Source organism: Bufo bufo, chromosome 11 (genome assembly GCF_905171765.1).
Source record: "Bufo bufo chromosome 11, aBufBuf1.1, whole genome shotgun sequence".
Taxonomy (NCBI): domain Eukaryota; kingdom Metazoa; phylum Chordata; class Amphibia; order Anura; family Bufonidae; genus Bufo; species Bufo bufo.
Window position 1 is genome coordinate 24,764,431 of NC_053399.1, and position 24,778 is coordinate 24,789,208.

Here is a 24,778-nt window from a genome sequence, read left to right on the forward strand (position 1 = left end):
CAGAAGTGCAAGACTGCCCCCTGCTGGAACAGTGCGACACCATAGACTATCATTATAAAAATTGTCGTGCGACAAATGTTGCAGTGTAGTTGTGCCCTGTGTGTCGCGCGCCCACATGTTGTGGTGTAGACCTAGCCTTAGGCCCAATGCACACAGCGTTGGAGCCCTACATTGCAAGCATATAAGAAAATGTATCCACATGGCTCCATGCACCCAATGGAGGCAATATAATAATAAATAAAATCTTAAATTAGGTCTACGTTCCAACCACACAGTAGTGAGACGAGAGACTTTGGGCATCCGTCACAGGCCTCTATTGGCCATATAACTACTGAGCATCCAATGGGGCACATTTATAAACACTGGTGTTAAGGAAAAATGGCTTAGTTGCCCCTAGCAACCAGATTCCACTTTTCATTTTTCAGAGCTCCTTTGGGAAATGAAATATGGAATCTGGTTGCTAGGGGCAACTAAGCCATTCTTCCTTTACTCCAGTTTTGATAAATCTTCCCCAACGTATACAATACAGAGCCTTCGTTATATCAGAGAAAGCTGGATGACAACTCATAGGGCGGCTATTAGAACTAGAGATGAGCGAATTTCATATTTTGGAAATTCATTTGCGATTAGTTTACTGGTAAAAGCAGAATTGCGTTATGGTTTCCGTTACCACGGACCATAACGCACATCTATGACTGAATGCATAACGGAATGCCTTTAGTTTTCGCGGTCCATGTGTCATCCGTGTTTCACGGACACTGCACAGCTGAAAAATAATTTTCAAAGCATCTACTCCTAATGATCCATGAAACACGGATGGCATCCGTGTTGCATCCGCGGTTTTCATGGACACATAGACTATAATAGGCGTGATGGATCCATAAAAACGGACAACATGGAGCATTCATCCGCGCTATAAACACGAAGCCACGGACAGTGGTATAACACTGATGCGTGAATACACACAATAAAATGAATGGGTACGTGTGCTGTCCGTGGCGAACACGTACAGCACACATGCACATACCCATTGTTTTGGTCTGCATCTGATCCGCATTTTTATAGTTCTGCTAAAACCGTGGACAGCACACAGATGTCATCCATCTGGCCATTCAGCATATTATAGAACATTCCCATTCTTGTCCATTTTACGGACACGAATAGGCATTTATATAACAGGGAGCAAGGAAAGTGCGGCATGCAGACAGCCAGTATTCCTATTTTATGGATCTGCAGTTTGCGGACCTCAAAATACATGTGGTCGTCTTATGGAGCAGAGGGGCATTGGGTGTAAGGCTACTTTCACACTAGCGTTTCTCTTTTTCCGGTATCGAGATCCGTCAAAGGATTCTGAACGAAATGGAACACTCCAAAAATGAATTCCGTTACGTCCAGTTGCGTTCACATACCGGAGAGCAAACCACAGCAAGCTGCGGTTTTCTTTCCGTCATGGGATGTGGAACAAGACGGATGCGTCATCATGACCCACAAACGAGGACGGATCCGTTTTCTCTGAAACAATAGAAAACGGATTCGTCCCCTATTGACTTCCAATGGAGTTTGTGACGGATCCGTCTTGGCTATGTTAAAGATAAGTAAGATAATAATGAGCCCTGCCGGATTCATCAAAAACGCGAGTGTGAAAGTAGCCTTAGGCTACGACAACATTTGTCACGCGACATTTTGTTGCACTATTGTCACGCGACAATTGTTATAATGGCAGTCTATGGTGTCGCACTGCAACATGCGACTGCGACGCAACAGTCGCAAATAATCCATTCGAGATGGATTTTTCTGCGACTGTTGCGTCGCAGTCGCAGCATGTTGCATGTTGCATGTTGCATGTTGCATTACAAAACCATAGACTGCCATTATAAAAATTGTCGCGCGACATTAGTGCCACAAAATGTTGCAATGTAATTGCGCGACAAATGTCGTTATGTAGACCTAGCCTTACTGCCCCCTCTGCACTCCATATCGCTACAACACCTGCGTTTAATAGGAAAATAAAGCTAAGATGTTACCTGAGCTGTAATGATCCCGACTGTGCACCTCCCTTGTCATAAAATGGCTCTTTAAATGGTGTTTGCTGTGATCTCCTTGAGTCATTGAGCTTGCAGGACAGCGGAGCCTGCAGGACCAGGGATTTCCAAGCGGTCTTCTTCTTGAGCCCCAATACAAAAAGATCTGCGGCGGTGAGTTTATGGTTCTGGATACGGTAAAGTTCATGGGAAAACTAAAAACCAGGAGAAGATGCATTATTTTTAGTAGGAGGCTTGGATAGGAAATGAGAGATCTGGTGGAGGACAGGTTGACGGTCAGTGATACTACCTGTGGGGTCATTAAGGAGCCGATCACCTGCAGATCTGCTTTCTCCAGTCACACACTAATCACATTCTGCTGGCCCCTGATCAGACATTGCATTTGTGGGGCCCAGGCTCCATGCATGGTGATAATTGCATATCGCAGTGACGGTCATACTGCATGTCGCTGCTGCTGTTGGCAGGTAGGGGGCGCATGTTAACAGGTGATTTAGATTTGCAAAAAATCTGAGGTTGTTGAAATTTTTTTGCTACTCCAAATTACTGAGACATGGACCAGAATGTACTGCAACCCTGTAGTATGATACCGTACTGAGTCACAACACGCGAAATCGCATCAGGTTTAGGGCTCATGCACACAAACGTATTTTGTTTCTGCTTTTGCTCCATTTTTTATTTTTTTTGCGGACTGTATGCAGAACCATTCACTTCAATGGGTCCGCAAAACAACGGAAGGTACTCGGTGTGCATTCCGTTTCCGTTCCTCAAAAAAGTAGCGCATGTCCTAATTTTGTCCGCAAATCACGGTCCAAGTTAATGGGTCTGCAAAATATACGGAACGCACCCGTATTTTGCGGATCCATACTGTAGAAATGCTATGCCCAGCCCATATTGCTCGTGTGTTTGGTGATTTAATAAGTTACTGTTTCCGATCCATAAAAAACGAATCACATACGGAAACCATACGGATATGTTTTGTGGAATAACGGAACGGAAAAGGACTTAAATCAGAGAGAAAAAAAAACTCAGATACGGAAAAACGGACCGCAAAACAACAACGGTCGTGTGCATGAGCCCTCAAACTAAGACCGGATCTTAAAGGGGTTTTCCAGGATTAGGAAAACATGGCTGCTTTCTTATATAAATAGCGTCACGTCTGTCCGTGGGTTGTGTTGGGTATTGCAGTTCAGCTCCATGGAAGAAAATGGGGCTGAGCTGCAATACCACATATGACCTGTGGACAGGTGTAGCACTGTTCTTGAAAGAAAGCAGTCACGTTTTCCCATGATACTCGGACCTTGCCGATTTCTAACTACAGGGCCTGGACATAAACAAGGCAGCTGCCCCCCGAAGACCCCTTAAACATGCCTACTTAGGATGGTCCAGGGTGTATGCCTGCTGCCATAGGAAGGGGAGATAAGCGTCTGCCAGGCCCTGACGTGCCCATCCTTTGTTTCCGATGATCTAAAATGTATGTCCAGCTTAAAGGGGTCTCCTCAGTATAGGACACCAATATCCGATTTGTCAGGGATCCAACATCTCACACCCCTGCTGATAAGCTGTTCCGTAGCAGTGCTGAAACTACATAGCTCCAGCCACCGTGTAGTCAGTAACGCTGCAGTAACAGGCTCTGTCCACTACACAACCAATGGCACTGTGTGGCTGTCACTGGAAAGGTGATCGGTGTGGATGCAGGGTGTTGGCGCTCTCCGAACAGAAATTGATAGTAGAGATGAGCGAAGTTCTCAAAAATTCTATTCGGATACTTTGCAGAATTTTTCCCAAAAATGTGCTACGTTCCGAATTAAGTTGTGACGAAGCGCGTTAAATCGGCTATATCCTGGCCTGCAGGGAGAGTGCATCTCAGTGTACATCACTGTGCAGTGAAGCAACATGTATAGCTAGTCCTTTCTGGTAGGGAAACAGTTAGGGCTCATGCACATGAACGCATTTTCTTTCCGTGTCCGTTCAGTTTTTTTTAGCGGCCCGTATGTGGAACCATTCTTTTCAATGGTTCCAGAAAAAAAAAAAAGCAAGTTATTCTGTGTGAATTCCGTTTCTGTATGTCTGCATGTCCGTTCCTCCAAAAAATAGAACATGTCCTATTATTGGCCGCATAACGAAAAAGCATAGGACTGTTCTATTAGGGGCCAGCTGTTCCGTTCCGCAAAATACGGAATGCGCGCGGATGTGATCCGTAGTTTTTGCGGACTGCAAAATACATACGGTCGTGTGCATGAGCCCTTACTGTGCGTCAGTATGACAGGCAGGTCACATACAGTATATGGATGTGTGCATTGTCGTGCAGGCCACAACAGTCCTAAATCAAAAGAAAAAAACGACCGCTGGATGACAGTGGCAGTTCTGGCCTGTTGCTGAGACTGCTGCTGCTACAACCCCCGCCCCCCTTCCTCTTCTTCTGCAGGCTCCATTAACAGTTTTGCCACTGTCCGTTCCTTTGGAGGGCATTGGCACCTGTCTGTCAGACATACTGTACTGTAACACTAACTGTATATGTAAAATAAGTTATTCAATGTCAATGTGGGCACCCCACTAACAGTAAACGTAGACAGCTTATTCACCCCAATTTGAGAATCAATAGAATTGCTTATCTATTAAACAATGAGGACACTGTTTACATGGCTCTGTGGCCTACACAGGGATTGATGCAAAGTGCGCTGTCTCCTACCTATAGATCCCTTTAGTTTCCGATTACTGTCCTTGCAGTCTCCCTATACTCTCCCTATGCTGTCCCTGTAGTCTCCCTCCTTCCAATATTCCACAATTAAAATCATTTGGCAACACTGTCCCTAGCGCATGTCATGTCTCTCCCTATGCTGAGCTTACTGTGAAATTGCAGAAACTGCGAAGGATGAGGCTATTAAAGGGCTGTGACCTCACAGGGGCTGGCTAGCTGCCTATTGGCTGTCTGCACAGCACTATGGGTGGTCTCTTGTTCCTTTCCCCTTCTTACTTTCACTTTGTAAGACGTGTAGCGGCCAGATCGAAGCACGAAGAAATTCGGATTCATTGCGAATTGAATTTTTCCTAAACTTCAGATCGAATTCCACTTGATGCTTCAATTCGCTCAACACTAATTGATAGGCCATCAATAGTAAAATCCTGGACTGCCCCTTTAAGGGTACAGCCCTTTTTTGGTGTGAATTCTGGTGCAGATTTTGTTGTGGATTTCCTGCATGATAATCTCTCCATTCAATTCAAAGGGAAATAGATTTTGCAGTGGAAAACGCTATGCTGCGCAAAAATCAGCAGAGTTTTCCACTGCGCCTACATAAATAGAAAAAGTTTTGAAGTAGGGTGCGTCTACGCGACGACATGTGTTGCGTGACAATTTTTTAATGATGGTTTATGGTGTCGCACTGCGACAAGCTGCATCCAAGTTGGATTTTTGTCTGACTGCCATGTAGCAGTCGCAGCCTTACACCATAGACTGTGATTATAAAAATTGTCGTGCAACATTACTGTGACTTGAATGTCGCTCAACACATGTCGCAGTGTAGTCGTATACCTTTTGTGGCGCAACTTATCAGCATTGTTCAATGGCACAAGGAATCCCGGTGGCTCTGTACAATGGAGGTGCACAGGACCCCGTGGCTCTGTACAATGGAGGTGCACAGGACCCCGTGGCTCTGTACAATGGAGGTGCACAGGACCCCGTGGCTCTGTACAATGGAGGTGCACAGGACCCCGTGGCTCTGTACAATGGAGGTGCACAGGACCCCGTGGCTCTGTACAATGGAGGTGCACAGGACCCCGTGGCTCTGTACAATGGAGGTGCACAGGACCCCGTGGCTCTGTACAATGGAGGTGCACAGGACCCCGTGGCTCTGTACAATGGAGGTGCACAGGACCCCGTGGCTCTGTACAATGGAGGTGCACAGGACCCCGTGGCTCGGTACAATGGAGGTGCACAGGACCCCGTGGCTCTGTACAATGGAGGTGCACAGGACCCCGTGGCTCTGTACAATGGAGGTGCACAGGACCCCGAGGCTCTGTACAATGGAGGTGCACAGGACCCCGTGGCTCTGTACAATGGAGGTGCACAGAACCCCGTGGCTCTGTACAATAGAGGTGCACAGAACCCCGTGGCTCTGTACAATGGAGGTGCACAGGACTCCGTGGCTCTGACTTCTGACTCAGCTGGAACGCGTCCAGTCACTAGCTTTTATAAGCTGTTTTCTTGCAGCTACCTCCTCATTTAAGCTCTATTTTATTACCGACGGTGACGACTGTGTACTTTAATAAATTATATTTCCTAATCACCTATTAGTCAGCTTTGTAACCTAGAAAATAGCGAAGTCAATAATATTTTATTACAGGACCTCAATTTACAGCAAGGCTGTGCACACAGGACCAGTAAGGCGGCACATAAAGCCCCTATAGTTCTGTATTATGGAGCTGTAGACGCCACAGGGCAGATTTATTAATCCTATAGATGGCCTGAGCTAAGGGGGTTAATGTATCAAGTGATGCTCCAGAAAAGTGAGTGATTTTGCCTGTTTTTTTTTTTTTTTGCTGGAGTAGATATTTGCCCTAAATTTATGATATATCTGCGCCATTTTTATTGCTGCCAATAAATTTGGGCTCCTATGTGCTGAAGTCTGGCTATGGCTAACGTTTCAGTTGGTAAAATCAGGGCACATAAGCCTCGCCCGCTGGGAACACCCATTTGTCACCCACTCCCCCTTCTTTTGGCCCGGGACAGAGCAAATTTGCCCGGTCTGTCTAAAAATCATGGGACAGTCCTGCCAAATTCAGGACAGTTGTCAACTATGCAAAAATCTGTCTAAAAAGTAGAGCAATTTATCTACGGTTTCTACACTTTTTTCCAACATGCTTGACAAGGGGACAGGCGGAGCTTCACTTTGGGACATAATCCCTTCTCCATGTAAGCCAAGCAGTAGTTGGTACAGAGTCGGAGAAAAGTGTCTGCACCAGATTTATCATCCAGCCTGAGCCCTGTGATACATCTGGTGAAGGCCTAGACAGCCTGAGGGAAACTGGCTTAGTTGCCCATAGCAACCAATCATATTCCACCTTTCATTTTTCAGAGCTCCTTTGGAAAAAGCAAGGCTCAATCTGATTGGTTGCTATGGGCAACTAAGACAGATAATGATGTAGGTGCTGATGTACTGTGTAAATTTGTGAGGGAACAGGGTCTGTCACACCAGAGGCACATCTAAAACCCCTTCCATGAGCACCAGGAAAGCTTACCCCAACCCTGTGCCTAATATATATAGTTTCAGAGCCCATGGTTGTGGTGTATGGACTTACCTAAAGCCTTATTGATACTACAGTAGCTCTCAGTTGGTCAAAGGGGAACATATCATGACAGGGAACACATTGATGGGGGGAATTATTTCAAAACTTGGGTTTTGGTCGAATGGCTTTAATTTAAGGCATATTTCAGATGTACCACAGCATAGTGAATAACTATTAGATTGCCGTCCTATTCATCTCTTTAGGTGTTCCAGAAATAACTAAGGCCTTGTTCACATCTCCCTTGCGGAAATCCGTTGCTGGATCTGGTACAAATGCTGTCTATCAGCATGTTTGTACGGCCAAAACCCGGAATTTATGCCGGAAATCGGCCAGATCACCACCGGATCCCATTGCAGTTAATGGGGATCCAGCTGTGAAGCAGAGGATCCGGCAGGCTTCCCTGTGCCAAAACAGACCTCCAAACGGAGATGTGAACAAGGCCTAAAAACTGTACTCGGCTGTCACCAGAACTCCCATAGCGATAAATGGAGCGGCCGTCTGCATGCCCGACCTGCCACACCGTTCGTTTTGGGGGCTCCGATGGGTAAGGACAGTGTCGGACTGGGGTGCCTCAGGCCCACCGGTAAAATTTATTCTGCACAGAGGCCCACCGGTGGATTCATCTGTTCCCCTGTGGGCCAATACAGAGTTCCTGTTCTCATGATTGTTGGGGCTCCCACCGTTCTAATAGCTATCCCTTAGGCTTCATGCATACGGCCGTTGTGCGTCCGTTCTGTGCATTGCGGACCGCAATTTGCAACATCCGTGCGGTGGCCGGGACGAATCGAGACCCATTCAACTTAAATAGGTCCATGATCCGTCCACACCGCAAAAAAATAGAACATGTGGAGGCATGGATAGAAACGCCACGGAAGCACTTCGTAGTGCTTCCGTGGGGTTCTGTGCCTCCATTTCGCACGACAGCTCTGGATTGCGGACTCATTCAAGTGAATGGGTCCGCATCCGTGATGCCGGGAGCACACGGCCGGTATTGCAGACCCGCTGTTTGCGGACTGCTATACGGCCACGGCCGGGCAACAGCCGTGTGGCATGAGGCCTTATCCTGTGGATAGGGAATAACTTGTAAAAAGCAGAATACCCCTTTTAGTAAGGTAAGGTTTCCCTGTCTGCCGCCGGTTCTGACAATTCTTCCTGCTGTGCTGGTATTAAGTGCAAATGAAAGGACTTTTATGTAGATGCTGATTGTGAAGAAACGAGCTTTTCCTTCCTCTTGTACTTCAAGATCGGAAAAGACATGTTATTCAGTGACAGAATATTTGAACATCTACATGGGATATTACATGACGCATAACATTTGTAGAAAAAAAAAAAAAGATTAAAGAGGTTTTCCAGGATTTTGGTATTGATGGCCTGTCCTATCCCATCTTAGCCAAGCCATTTTTCTTAAAAATGGCTTGGGCAAGATGCGCTTGCTACCTGTATTTGGCGGGGGGTCCGTGGCCACTTTAATATTTGTGGAGGCCAAAGTCGCCTTGTAGGCCCAGTTTTATAACTGGGAAAATGACATAGTATGGCAGAGGGCCTTGACTTATCACATGTACAGTGGGTTCACTATAATGGGCGTGATGGATCCGTGAACACAGACAAAATAGAGCATGCCTCCGTGCTAAAAACACGGACTGTGGTAAAAAAAAAAAAACTGATGTGTGAATACACACATTAAAATGAATGGGAACGTGTGCAGTCTGCGGAGAACACGTACAGCACACGTACGTGGAACACTGATATGTGAATGAAGCTTAACAAAGCTAGAACCAGCCCCATATCTCACATGGGTCCGGAGATTTCCCTTTTTTTTTTTTTCAGCCTGGTAGCTCAGCGGGCGTGTCCTTTCTGCTGCAGCTCTCTCCCTGTAAAGCCTCATGCAGACGTCCGTGGAACACGGTCCGTGAGATTCCGGACTGGCATTGCAATAGCGCACGGCGTCATAGCAACCAATGACGCGGTGCGCTCCTGCAATGCCAGTCCGGTATCTCACGGACCGTGTTCCACGGACGTCTGCATGAGGCTTAACTGCCACAGCTTCTAAGGCCTCTTTCACACGAAACTTGCACCATTTCGCGAGCAAGTTCAGTCAGTTTTGTCTGCAGTTGCGTTCAGTGTTTCAGTTTTGATGTGTTTTTCACGCGTGTTAAAAAAAACTAAATATTTACAAACAACATCTCCTGGCAACCATCAGTGAAAATCCGGATGCGAGAAAAGCACAGAATATAGAACATGCTACGATTCTCACGCAACGCAGAAATGATGCGTGAAAAATAACACTCATGTGCACAGAGCCATTGAAATGAATGGGTCAGGATTCAGTGCGGGTGCAATGCGTTCACGTCAGAACGTATGGCTGGTGCCATTAAAGATTTAAACTGAGCACGTGCGACCAGCTCAGTGAGACGGACAAAAAATAAGGAAAAGAACAAACAGCAGGTGGCGCTATACAGATACATTTTATTGAATAATTCGGTGGCTATACAAAATTTTTAAATACATGCAATTACAAAAGTATTCAGAACCAGGTGCTGGTTTGAAAAATGTACAATATGTTTCGTGACACAACACCTTGTTTCAGGCGGCCAAAGCTAACAGTGTACAGAGCAGAAGCTGAAGGCTATGTACGCTGTTTATTTTCCAGCACCGGTGGTATGTACGCTGTTTATTTTCCAGCACCAGGATGGTTAAATTTGTCTGCATTTTTCCTTTAAGGGAGTCAGGCAATCATGAGGCCATAGATGGGGCGATGTTTAGGTGTGATCTAAACCAGAAGACCCATTTTGTGTTTTGATATGGGGCCCTCTTTACTCTGCATTGACTCCCGGGGCGTACAGGCCATAGAACCTATAAGGAAATTTCCCAGGGGGCTAATGCCCAGGGGTCCGCCTGAGCACTCTTCATGGCCACGTACATAACAATCTGATGCTCTCAGCATTAATAATGCTATGAGCCTCAGGTACTTTTGCACCTAGCCAATGGCTACAGCTGCTCCCTTCTGAACTCAACTGTATAGCCATGCTCAGGGTGGTAATACAGTTGAATACTGTGGCAAGGGCAGCAGTATTTTGTGCTGCACTACAATATTGCAGGCGCTGCCTACTTGTGTTGCCCTTCTTTTGGACCCAGCTACAACATGGGGCCACTTTTAGATTTTTTCCAGGGCAACTTTAAGTTCTCTGTCTACCACCAGTCCGAACCAGTGAGGAGAAGCTGACCTTCACGTTGCTGATAGTGTTAGGCGGGAATATCGGCACTTCGAGAATTCGCGAATATTTAGAATATAGTGATATATATTCATAATTTCGAATATTCAAATTTTTTTTTTTTCCATTAGTAACCTCCCTTCTTGCTTGTGGGCCAATGAGAAGGCTGCAATGTCTTTGTCTGAGCTTAGCAACATCCCTAGCAACCAATAGGAAAGTTGCCTACCCCTTACTATATAAGAACCTCCCCAGCAGCGAATTTTCGAGTTTTCTAAAGTTCTGAGAGAGAGACAGAAGTGTCATTGCTGTGCTCTGTGCTTTCCACACTACATTAGATCGTTAGATAGCTTATATATATAAAACGGATAGTTAGCGGGAGATAGTCAGTGTAGGTTATATCCTGATATAGTGGAGCTGTTGCAGTGCAGTGTGTTAGGTTCTGCTGTCCATACATATATGCACACCTGCTAAAATGTGAAGTTTCACGTATTGCGCCAAAATATTCGCATCATTAGTGCCGATTAGTGCAATCGCGAATATATTGGAGCACTCTAGCTGCATATAAAGCAATTTTTAATGTGCTGCCGTGCCAACCATTTTATCCAGTCACAGGAAACTTCTAGCAGCTTCGAAAATGTAGCAAAAGTGACCCACGCCTGTATTTCGCATGCATTACGCGAATATTATATTGCCGATTTTTCACAATCAAGAAAATAATCTCGAATTTGTGAATATATGACGAATATTCGCCCAAATATTCGTGAAATATTGCGAATTCGAATTCGAATATAGCCTCATCACTAGTTGCTGACAGGATGGCCATCAACATCCCTGCCCCCCATGATCTCTACTCCATCTTATACTGTATCAGTCATGTTGTGAAATCCCCTGAGCACCTCAGCTCACCTTATAAGCTGTCCTTAGCTATGGACTTTATTCTAATGGCCCTTTAAGTGTCTAATAGTGTGGGACTGTTTCTCAGGACTGCTGCCAAGTTTCTTTCAAGTCATTTCAAGCATTTCAAGTCCTCTGTGAAATCTGCCAGATGACTAATCCCATAATTATTTTCTTTTCTTTCTTTTTTTTGCCAGGGCTGTAAAACAGTGAGCCTCAGTTGTGTCCATTCTTTTACTATGCACCTATTTGTATTCAAGCTGAATTTTCCTGAATGAGAAACCAAATTAAAAAGAAAAATGTACTTGCTCCTTAAAGGAACACTCCGTGTAAAACTTATACACTAAGATGTTTCTTTTTGGTGTTTCTGAATCCTTCTGTCAATGTCATGGTGCGATGTGGGTGGTAAACTCCACACCGAACACAGGAGGGAAGGAAAAAGGTACTAGGCCTGGAAACGAGGGAAAGGGGAAAGGTCACCACCTAGTGAGTCCCTAAACTGAGCCCTGACCACTATCAGTATGAACAGACGTCGATGGTAGGAATGTTCATACGCAGGAACCTAGAGCCCTATCTGACCCTAAAGGGCCCTGGAAATAGTGTCAGGACAGAAGATGACCTGTTCCTTCCCTCAGGCCTAATACCAAAAGATAGGGGAATACAAGAAATAGGAAAAAGACACTTAACTCCGAAGTACGTGGACGAGCAGGAACTCAGAGGAGAACCAGACACCAGCACTTTCACAACCAGAAAGGAGCTATCAACTGCATAGCATGATGGGTGAGACCAGACTAAATAGAGGAGTTGGAATGACCACTTAAGCTACACCTGAGACAAGAGGTGTGGTCATAACCAGCAACAACACAGAAGTGAAACCAAAGTGGCTGTCAGATCACGTGTAGCCAGTCTCTTAGATCTTCTGACCCCTGTCACGGGAGAGACCATGACAGTCAAGCTCCAATCGCTCAGTGACCTACACTAGGTATAACACAGTGTACCAGTTCTTCATGGAGTTCTCTTTAAGCAGTTTTACGTCTTTAAAATTGTAAAAACCTCCAATAAATATCAGTTCCTATATTCTCCACTTTTGCCAAGTTGTGATGCCATGTTGGGAGTTGTCAGCTTTCTTAGAAATGGTCAAAAATATTTTTAAGCTACATTAGAAATAAGTACAAGTCAATGGTTTATTTTAATTTGGTCTTGTAATTTGGTCTTGCAGTTTCGGGGGGCTCGTGGTTCAAATCCAACCAAGGGCAACACTCTATGTACAACTCTATGCTGAAAAAAAGCAACAGAGCACTGGTTAAGTGTATTTTTTACTAGCACACAGAGTCCAAAGGACTCCATATGAAAGTTTAGGCACGCTACATGCTGCCCCATGGTGTCCTACTCTATGTACCTCACCATTTCATTCAAAGGGATTCTCTGGGGCTTTGACTAAATCATAGATTGCAGACAACCCGTGGAAGGAAGATTGTTTCACCACTACCAATTCATCAATCGGTGCAGGGCTTACGTGTCTGCCTGACTCTGGCTGCGGGCTCTTCCATTGAAGTCTTGATCAGATCTGCTCCTGTATGTTCCTGTTCAGCTGAATAATATACATGTAGTTGAATAGGAAGACACAGGAACAGATCCCGCCGACACATGAGAAGAAAAACCCGCAGCCAGAGTATGGCAGTCACAAGAGCACAGCCCAGATTGCGGAATCGGCGGTGTGACGAAATGGTAAAATAGTGGTGAAATGATCTTCCATCCACAGGTTGCCTGCCCTGTAGACTTCTATGGGTGCTACGTTACATCTCCACCAACTTATATGGCGCGGTAATATGGCCATGTGTAGTGTTAACCATATTACAAGGTGGAAGTAACCTTCAATTTCCATCATCCTTCAATTAGAACCTGATCTGACAAATGTGTCCCTTGATCTGCCCAATGTGCCCTTGTTCTTAAGATTCTGACTTTTTCATGCTAAGTGATACCCATCCAACCAAGGGCAACATGTGCATGGAGTTTGTAGACTGGGAATTTTACCAGGTCATGCAAATCCAAGGTGATTTCTAATACAAATATGGCATGCACCAGTTCAATAACTGGCACATACCATTAACACCCAAGCCTAGCCCCATGATGGTATGAACAATCAAACAGTCAAACATTATCAGAACTTTATATGTCTTTTTTTATTTCTCTTCAGGAAAAGGTGCCAAAAATGGCACTCAGCAAAAAATGGGCCTCTCTGAAGGAGAAGCTTTCACCTCAAGATTCGGACCAGAGCGAGGCCAACTTAGAGAATGCAGATCCCGAGCTGTGCATCCGCCTCTTACAAATCCCATCTGTGGTGAACTATTCCGGCCTTAAGAAGAGACTTGAGAGCAGTGATGACAACTGGATGGTGCAGTTCTTGGAGCTCAGTGGCTTGGATCTTCTGCTGGAGGCCTTGGACAGGTTGTCCGGTCGAGGAGTGTCCAGGATATCTGATGCTCTCCTCCAGCTCACTTGCATTAACTGTGTCCGAACATTAATGAATTCCCATAAGGGGATCGAATACATTGTCAACAATGAAGGCTATGTTCGAAAGCTTTCTCAAGGTGAGGATATCAAGAAGTAATGCATTAATGTTCTTCCTTATAAGGAAGAACATATTTAATGACCATTATATGATCTACTGTATATAGGGGATTTTTGGGAGATGCCTATGGGTTGATGCATAGGCCCGTATATTAGAAGGTACAGTAACATCTACCCTTTACTGGTATTCGATGTATTTTGTACATGGTAATGTGGTTCCCGAGAGCTGATCTAAAAGGCCACTGCTGCTAAATTGGTCTGTTTACAGCTCGCTGCATGGACGGGATGTCTGTAATACAGGGACAGAGTCCTATGAACATAACCGGTCTACAGAACAGTTTGCGTAGGCACCATGTCACCGTGCCCATGCCTGTACCATTGCTCCTAGAGATTAGTAATGAGGTTCAGAGTTTATAAGCTAACCTGAATTCTTGGATAGTAACACATGTTTAAGTTTTTATTCTTTTGGTTCAAAGGAACATGTAGATGGTGAACGACTTGGAATAAAGTGGTCCTAAAGGCCCTATAACTACACAACAGTCATGTAAATGTGGGATAGAAGAATTGCAGGGGTGGCGCTCAGTGGATGCTGTATGCAAGAAGCAGAGGTATCGCGGCAAGAACCACACAAAACTGCCGCACGGGAAAGGCAATGAAGTGTGTTTAAGATACTGCGCTGAAGGACAATTTTTGGAGATTGATGTTACTATACAGGTATTGCAACTGGATGCAGGCTAGCATGCGAAGATATGTCACTATACAGGTGTTTGAGCTGGTTGGAGACCGCTTACCTGTAGTGAAGACTTCAATTTGCGTGCTTTTGTCTGCGTCCCTGTAGGTTCGGAAAGTCGGCTTTTTTCCTTTTCTTTTCTTTTCTCTACTTTTTTGCTGCTTTAATGCTTTGGTTATCAGTTCGTTTTTTCTTTCTTCTTTATCGATGCTTTGGGTTAGGATGGGGTAATCCAGCTGCAGGATGGATCGGCGTGCTGCCTCGTGCCCCGGCCGGTGGCACGCTGCTGCCGCAGGTGGAGGTGTGTGTAGGGGAGTGGTTGGCGCTCACTTGGAGTTAGTTAGTGACGTCACTAAAGCGGTCAAGCAATGACCGACAGGTGCCAGGTATCCTTCTCCAACGCGTTTCGAACAGACGCTGTTCTTCCTCAGGGACTGTTGCCTGGCTGTTCATGCACCCTTTTTATAGGCACTTCTCCAGAGCTTTAACCTCTTCCCTGCCAATCCTGCATGAATTCAGTGTCATTCATCTATTCAAAAGCGAACAATTCTAGCTCCGCATTTAGTCCGTTTGGTATTAGGCTGTCCATATTGAATATCCATTTGGATTCCTTTTTTGACATCTCCTTGATGTAATCCCCCCCCCCCCCCCCTCCTATTAGGTGGTATTATTTCCACCCCACAAGTTTGGAGCCTAATACCAAACGGACTAAATGCGGAGCTAGAATTGTTCGCTTTTGAATAGATGAATGACACTGAATTCATGCAGGATTGGCAGGGAAGAGGTTAAAGCTCTGGAGAAGTGCCTATAAAAAGGGTGCATGAACAGCCAGGCAACACTCCCTGAGGAAGAACAGCGTCTGTTCGAAACGCGTTGGAGAAGGATACCTGGCACCTGTCGGTCATTGCTTGACCACTTTAGTGACGTCACTAACTAACTCCAAGTGAGCGCCAACCACTCCCCTACACACACCTCCACCTGCGGCAGCAGCGTGCCACCGGCCGGGGCACGAGGCAGCACGCCGATCCATCCTGCAGCTGGATTACCCCATCCTGACCCAAAGCATCGATAAAGAAGAAAGAAAAAACGAACTGATAACCAAAGCATTAAAGCAGCAAAAAAGTAGAGAAAAGAAAAGGAAAAAAGCCGACTTTCCGAACCTACAGGGACGCAGACAAAAGCACGCAAATTGAAGTCTTCACTACAGGTAAGCGGTCTCCAACCAGCTCAAACACCTGTATAGTGACATATCTTCGCATGCTAGCCTGCATCCAGTTGCAATACCTGTATAGTAACATCAATCTCCAAAAATTGTCCTTCAGCGCAGTATCTTAAACACAAGTCATGTAAATGTCATACAAAGTATATGGACCTTCAGTTTGGACTGAGATTCCTTGGGTCTAGTAGAAAAAAAATATTCTGGGGGTCCACCCTTTCCACCAATTTGTTATACATGTTATTATCATTGAACAGTTAGAAACCACAGTATCATCAGTAAGGTCCACCAGGTTATTTAGGAATCATCCCATAGACAAAAGACCCCAGTGGTAAATGCTTTGTTTTAAAGACCACTATAAATGGGGTTGTCTTCTCTTGGACCTTTTGGGTTTCTTTACTATGTCATTAATTGCCCAATCCGGTCCATGTGATCTTGTTATTTGCATTGAGGCACCAGAAGTTCATTCTTTACTATTTCTTAGCTTGCCCAGTTGGCTCCTTGGGGCCTTGGTATTTGCATTGAGGCACCAGAGGTTGTTCACTATGTCATTGCTTACCCGATTCAGTCATTAGGACCTTGTTATTTGCTCTGAGGTACCAGATGTTCTTTACTATATCATTGCTTGCCCGGTCCAGTCCTGGGGGGTCTTGGTATTTGCATTGAGACAGAAGAAGAGCTCGAAATCTGCTTCTGATCTTATCAAAAGCAGAGATTGAAGCTCTCGGACCCTAATGTAAAATCTATAACACGGCTCCCACTTGCCATTTATAAAACTGGTGTCTTCAATTTTGGCAGAGGGGAGATTGGATGCCCTCAGGAACCAGGATCCATGTGTCATTGCTACCTCTACACCCTCCATAGTTATGCCCCAGATCCAAAGTGATCTGATCAGCCAGGAACCACTGCTCTCGTCACTTTACTATGGATTCATCTATGGAATCTTTTTGTTCTAATGAATTATCTCTTCATCTTGGTTCCAGCTCTTGACACGTCCAATGTGATGGTGAAAAAGCAAGTGTTTGAACTGATTGCGGCCCTGTGCATCTACTCCCTGGAGGGCCATGCGTTGGCTCTGGATGCACTCGAGCATTATAAGGTAAATCCTCAGTTGTTGTTTTTTCTTATTACGAAGCCTGTCCATCTTCTCTGGGAGTTTTATACAAAAATTTCATAGGAATAGATGTAACATAAATTTACCTTTTTTTAAATTAAGTTTTTTTAGTACCCTCGGTCACCTGTCCATGCCCCGCAGCACCTCCCTGATTAGTGCCATGCAGAGGTATGTTCACACATGGCAGATTTGTTGCAGCAGTTGCCTCACCTGCTGCAGAAACATACTAATTTTCATGTATGAAATTATAGTTACGGTAAATGTCTGCATAGAGTCTGCTGTATGTGAACATAGCCCTATAATATAATACAGCAGTATAATATACTGCTATAAATGATACTGTTATAAATCTGTTTGGATCTGTCCGCTCTCATCACATGTCTGTTTTCGTAAATTCTTACATTTCCCAAGTAATAAAAACTCTTCATTGTGCTGTTCCTTTGTTCCTCCTATTAGAAATATATGAATCCATGTTACCATTCCCCTTGTCCCCTAGGGGGGTGTCCCTCTACAGTAAGGGCTCATGCACACAAACTTATTTTTGGTCAGTGTCCGTTCCATTTATATATATATTTTTTTTTTTGCGGTTTGTATTCAGAACCATTCACTTTAATGGGGCCGCAAAAAAAAATAAAAAAAAATATGCGTTCCGTGTCTGTATGTCACGGACATGTCAAGATGCGGAATGCACACGGCCCTTATCCTTGTTTTGCAGATCCGCAATTTGTGGACCACAAAACACCAACGGTCGTGTGCATGAGCTCTGAGGCTGGGTTTATCAGCGGAACAGAAAACAACACAAGAAAACGGATCCTGTATTTTATGCATCTGTTATGCACATTTTGCATCCGTTTTAGCCATTTCCATCTGAAATCCGTTATTTTAGACGTAAAAAAAAATACTTTGCGTACGGCCGTTCCGTGCTTTGGGGACTGCAATTTGCGGTCCCCAATGCACGGGCAACATCCGTGCGGTGGCCAGGACGGATCGAGAGCCATTCAACTTGAATGGGTCCGTGATCCGTCCCCATCGTGAAAAAAAAAAATAGAACATGTCCTATTTTTTTTGGGGTGCGGAGGCACGGACTGAAACATCACGGAAGCACTCCGTTGTGCTTCCAATCCGTGCTTCTGTTCCGCACCGCATCTCCCGGATTGCGGACCCATTCAAGTGGGGTGCACACGGCCGGTGCCCGTCTATTGCGGACCCATTGTATGAGGCCATGAGCATGAGGCCTACGAGTGTTTAAAAAAAAAAATGTTAACACCCAAATGTCTATTTATTTATAAACTTTTAGGAGGAATAACAGAGGAATGAGACCATGACAAGTTAAGAGAAGATAATACTTACAAGGATAGACATGATGGGAGTGATACATGTGTTTTTAAGGCTACATGCACACGACCGTGTCCACAATACATGGGCATCGACCGTGTGCATTCCGCATCACGGATCGTGGACCCATTAACTTAAATGGGTCTGCAATCACGGAGATGTGGAACGGAGGCACGGATCGGAACCCCACGGAAGCACTACGGAGTGCTTCCGTGGTGTTTCTGGCCGTGCCTCCGCATCGCAGAAAAGTAGCGCATGCACTACTTTTTTGCGGTGTGGACCGTCGGATGCGGATCGCGGACCCCTTTCAAGTGAATGGGTCCATTTTGCGGTCCGCAGCACGGGCACGGAGCCCTAAGGTTCGTGTGCATGTAGCCTAATGGAGAGAGAGAGGAGTCGCTGCTAGATACCTTTGGCGCTGGTTTATCTGCCGGGAGAACAAAGGGATGGAGCAGTGAAATTCAAAGCGTCCGATCCTTCTCTCCAACCACATTATCGAGTCGGGAGGCTCTCATACACATTAGATTGTCAGCCGGTTCTGCCAAAAGCAGCAGGTTTGTCCCTTAATAGTCTGTGTACGGGGGCCTTTAAATTGAGATAACTAAGGCCTCATGCACACGACCGTTGTGTGCATCCGCGTCCGTGGTTCCGTTTTCCGTTTTTTTTCGCGGCTCCATTGACTTTCAATGGGTCCGTGGAAAAATCGGAAAATGCACCGTTTGGCAGCCGCATCCGTGATCCGTGTTTCCTGGGCGTGAAAAAAATAGGACCTGTCCTATTTTGTTCACGGTCAACGGTTCGCGGACCCTTTCAAGTCAATGGGGCCGTGAAAAATCACGGATGCACACAAGATTGTCATCCGCGTCCGTGATCCGTGTCCGTTTTCCCTATCATTTTCAATGCAAACTTGACTTAGTTTTTTTTTTCACTTTTCATGTCCGTGGATCCTCCAAAAATCAAGGAAGACCCACGGACGAAAAAACGGTCACGGATCACGGACCAACGGAACCCCGTTTTGCGGACCGTGAAAAAATACTGTCGTGTGCATGAGGCCTAAGTGTACATTATGTCAAAAATATAACTCCGAAACTTACTGTATGTCCAAGTCACGAGTATGGTAAAAGAAAAAGATGGCTACTTTCTTCCAAAAAGCGCTCCACTCCCGTTCATGACGCATGTCTTATAGCAGCTTGCATCCTTCACTTGAATGGGGCAGAGCTGCAATACCAGATACAACCCACAGACAATAGTGGCGCTGTTTCTGGAAGAAGGCAGCCATGTCTGTAAGGGCTCATGCGCATGAACGTATTTTCTTTCCGTGTCCGTTCCGTTTTGGTTTTTTTTGGGGGGGGGGGGGGGGTTTGCGGAACCATTCATTTCAAACGGAAGTTATTCCGTTTTCCTGTGTCCGTTCCGCAAAAAAAAAAATAGAACATGTCCTATTATTGTCCGCCTTAAAGACAAGGATAGGACTGTTCTATTAGGGGCCAGCTGTTCTGTTCCGCAGAATACGGAATGCACACAGGCGTCAACCGCAAAATACATACAGTCGTGTGCATGAGCCCTAAGCTTGTATAGACAGTCTTCTGTAGGACAGTCTGCTGTCAGACCAATGGATTGAAATTTGCCAAGATGGAGCAGTGGAATTGCATGTTAAGCGATTGTCTGGCATATTTGCATAGCTAGTGCTGCAGCACATCCTCATCGCTTTGTAGTTCTATAGCCACGTGTCATTTCTGGAGTGTTTTTTTCCGTTCCTGGCAAATTCTTCCTTTAGTTTAATGGCTGAACGCAAAGCAGCGAAGAGGAAGCAACAAAACATGAATAAATGAATTAGCAAAATATGACATTACTGCATATTGCGCTGTGTAATCTGGGACCTGGGACTTCTCAGCGCGTCCTAATTAAATACAACATGTGTTCTCTGTTCCCGCATTGATCTTCGTGTAATACATTGTGAAGCGACTGGGAGACGTCGCATCCAGCAGAGGATTGCAGCTGCGCATTCCCTCCGTGTGCACTGCTTCTACTTGCGACCCTCCATCCCCGGATCTTCAAGGCTTTGTTCACAATTATTTATTTTTTTTTGTCCTCAAATGACAGCTGATAGTTTTTTTTCATTTTCCATTCGTGTCCATTATGGATATTGCTCTAAGCAGAACAATATCTGCCCCGTGCAGCATAAATAATAGGCTAAAGGAGACTTGGTTATAGATGACCTATCGTCAATATCAGATCGTCAATATCAGATCGGTGGCTGTCCAACACCCGACACCCACGTGGATTAGCTGTTTTGGGCAGATGCCGGCTCTGGAAAGTATATGGTGGATGCAGCCAGCTCCATCCAAGGTGTAGTGGCCATGCTGGGGTACTGCAGCACTATTCAAGGGAATGGCAGCTTAGCCTTCAGTCCACTTGCAGTGGGGGTCATTTATCAAGGGACTTGAGACTATTTTAGTCGTAAAAATAGTCGCAGGTCCCTTTTTTGACCAGCTGTGCAACAATATTAAAGGGGTTATCTCAGCATATTGTAAAAATCAGAGACCATATAGTACATGAGAGTCTCTTTCTAACAAAGCTAGAACCAGCCCTGTACCTCACATGGATCCAGAGATCTCCTCATTCATTGCTCTGCTAGATTTATATCAAGCAGACAGCTCAGGGGCGTGTCTTTTCTGCTGCAGCCCAGGGGGCGTGTCCATGCTCTCCCTATCACAGCTCAAGGGGCATGTCTCAGCTCTCCCTATCACAGCTCAGGAGGCGTGTCCATGCTCTCCCTATCGCAGCTCAGGAGGCAGTTGAAGGATGAAACTGAGCATGTGCGGCCTTCTCAGTGAGCCGGACAAAGAAATAAGAGAAAGAACAAAGAGTAGGTGGTACTATACAGATACATTTTATTGAATAATTCAGTAGTTATACAAAAATTGTAATTACATGCAATTACAAAAGTATTCTAATCTAGGTGCTGGTTTGAAAACTGTAGAATAGTCTTCATGGGACAACCCCTTTAAGTCACACGGCTGGTGTCAAAAAGTTTTTGACAGTTGGACGGGACAGAGAAAGAGGCATCCATGTTGGCAAAATAATTTTTCCTCGAAGCCTATGGCTGCCTTTTAAATTGGCGCACTCACTGTCCGTGGGGATCCAGCAAAGCCAGATCCTGCAAGATCCGTCTGGATGTCCTAACAGAGATGTGAACGAGGCCTTATCCTACGGCAAGACAGCGGGTCATCATTATGATGTCCATGGCTTGGACGAATCTTAGGACAGGTTGTCTACGCAACTTGATATCTAGTTGTTGTTGTTGTTTTTTTTTTTTCTACTTGATTGTGGCTGGGTTGCAATACCACAAACAGCCACTGGACAAGAGTGGTGCTATTCCTGGAATAAAACGGCCAAGTTTTTTTCAATTTCACACTAAGGGCTCATGCAGCCGAATGTATTATTTGTCTGCATTTTTTGTGGGTCGGATGTGGACCCATTCACTTCAATGGGGCTGCTGTCTGCATCCGTATGTCCGTTCCGTGGCATCTGCAAAAAAATATAAAACACGTCCTATTCCTGTCCGCATTACAGACAAGGATAGGACTGTTCAAAATTCGGAATTCACGCGGCCGGTATTTGTGTTTTGCAAAGGAGGTTCACCTAGCCTTTCTGCTGCCTGAGGCGAAAACTAAAACGGGCCCTCCCTTCCCCCCCATGGCAATTTCTTAACCTAACTCCTTTGCCACAATGAAAGCACTCATTGCCCATGGCCCTTCCGCTGCCCCCCTCTTGCCCCTACCTGGTGCTGCCTGAGGCGATCGCCTCACCTGGCCTCATTGGTAGTGCACCCCTTATTTGCGGATCTGCAAAACAGGCAATGGTCGTGTACATGAGCCCTAAGATGAACAGATACAGGGTCTGAAGGACCTATAGGCGTCACTTTCTTGTAATAGACAGCGCCGATGTTCTTCACAGGCTCCTTCAGAAAAATTTAATTTTGCCCTGGAATTAATTTACGAATTCCGTCTGTAATTAAGCAGCGTCTTGCATTAATAAGGCCGGTCTGGTCATTTGAATGCGAGTATGATATAACAGTCACAACATGCAATTTCTGAACTTCTAATCCCTAAGCGCGCAGCTCTGCTAAGTGACGGCTTCGCGTTCAGACATTACAAGGGCTTTGTAATTAGTCTGGATGAAACATTTGCTGTTTTTAATTAATTGGAAAATACCACTCCACCACTCAGGTAAATCAGAATTTTTTTTTCTTGCCGATTTTAATTTATTTGACATTTAACAAGTACAAAGTATTTGTGAAAATAAATAAATAAATAAAAAAAATCCCGCTAGCTTTTATGGGTAGAAATAAAACTAATGAGTTTGTTATAAAGTAACTGATAAGGACGGTTTTATGAACAGTGATTAGATGGTAACAGGAATCCTGAAGAGGGCGACTGGCGGCTTTGTAGCGTTGACATCATCTGTTCTCATTAGCGACGAAGATCCCTGCCGTTCCCTCACGGGGCCCGAGACAAACAAAAACTTGATGCCTGGCGCCACCGAGCTACTATATGGCGCTACATACCAAAGGGGGACATTAGATTCCCGAACTGGAGAGATGCTTTTCATAGTCCTATCTCTTTCTTCTTCCTTTGCCATCAACAGTACATTGCTGCCACTTGCTGACGATTTAGGTCAAATATGCGCTGCTGCTACATTCAGCTCTATGGGACTGCCGGAGATAACCAAACGATTGTACTTGGATACAGGGGTGCACCTAGCCTTTCTGCTGCCTGAGGCGAAAACTGAAACGGCGCCCCCTCTCCCCAATGCCAATTTCTTAACCTAACCCCTTCCCTTCAGCCTATGGCCCTTCGGCTGCCCCTCTCTTGCCCCTATCTGGTGCTGCCTGAGGCTATCGCCTCACCTGGCCTCATTGGTGGTGCGCCCCTGATTGGATATCTCCAGGAGCTCGATAAAGTTAAATGGAGCAGTGGATAAGCGTGCGAGTCTGTCACTCCATTCAAATGGGGTTCAGCAGTAGAAATTGTCAGGATTCAGTGCGGGTGCTATGCGTTCACGTGAAAGGGGCCTAACTTCTTTGAGAGCCGTGAATCCAGAGCGTCTGGACACATCCTCAAACCGATATCCACAGACTTAAAAAAGGCTTACACTGACTCCGAAACGCGGTGTCACAGGGCATTTTGTCTGGATCGTGTTTGTGCCAGAAGGTGTCTACCTGGAAGTCCTTTCTACTGCTGAACCCTATTTATCTTGACCTCCTGAGGTTCTGGTGACATTGGCGGCACCTACCCCCACAGTAGTGTTGTGCCTATTCTTCCATAACAGGAGAAGGTAAGTAGTATTCTCTCACCCATAGACCTCTTAGCGAGACCTACTTACCCTATGAGCGCCTGCCTGTGTTTTCTTATTTGCTATTGAAGACTCCATTCAAATTGGAAGCACGGTCCTCTATTCTCGTGTTCAGCAGGGGCCCCATCGGTTTGACCCAGCCAATCCATTTTAGATTAGCAGGGGTCCAACTCCCGGCACCTCCCGCCGATCAGCCATTTAAAGAGGACGCTGAGCTCCTGTGAGCACTGTGGTCTCCTCACAGCTGACCAAGCCCAGGGCCGTCCATTGTATAGTGGCTGTGGAGCAGGACTGAGCTGCATTTAGGTCATGTGACTAATGTTTGGTGACGTCACTGGTCTACGAAAAGGCCTGTGTTTTCACAGAGCAGCGTGGCCTCTTCGAACAGCTGATCGGTGGAGGTGTCGGAACTCTGACCTCCAATGAACTGATATTGACCTATCCTGAGGATATGTCTGTGAAGGTTCTCATTTATCCAGGTCATGGTATATCTGTAAAGAATAAATCAAGGCAACTGGACTTACTGTAGATTTCTTGAAAATGTTTCACTCGTTCTTCCAACGAGCTTTCTCAATTCTGAGTGACTGTACAAGAATTCTCTGGGAATATTACATATTTATTCCCAGAGAATTCTTGTACAGTCACTCAGAATTGAGAAAACTCGTTGGAAGAACGAGTGAAATGTTTTCAAGAAATCTACAGTAAGTCCAGTTGCCTTGATTTATTCTTTACAGATATCCTGAGGATAGGCCATAAATATCAAATTCCTGGATAAGCCCTTTAAGGTCACAGCCAGGTTCACAGAGTAGCGGTGATCCCATAGAAAAGAATGGAATCACCATTGCAGTCACAACAAATCCAACAGGCGCAGCGATCCCATTCGTTTCTCTGGGATCACCACTACTCTGAAAACCTGGCCTCAACAGCTGTCACCATGTAGCCGTACGCTTAGGGCTGTTTCACATTGCAGGACTCATGCTCCGTTTGTCAGTGTGATCCTCTGTTCATGACTTGCTGGATCAC

General features: G+C 45.4%; 1 protein-coding gene across 5 annotated transcripts in view; it reads left to right on the forward strand.

The window, feature by feature from the left end:
* INF2 (inverted formin 2) overlaps nt 1-24,778 on the forward strand; it is a 74,761-nt gene that overhangs the window by 15,429 nt on the left and 34,554 nt on the right. For all 5 annotated transcript variants that reach the window (XM_040412472.1, XM_040412471.1, XM_040412474.1 and 2 more), the window contains exons 2-3: nt 13,629-14,022; nt 16,932-17,047. In XM_040412472.1, coding sequence (XP_040268406.1) covers nt 13,629-14,022; nt 16,932-17,047 — 510 coding nt within the window. The remainder of the gene's footprint in view (nt 1-13,628; nt 14,023-16,931; nt 17,048-24,778) is intronic.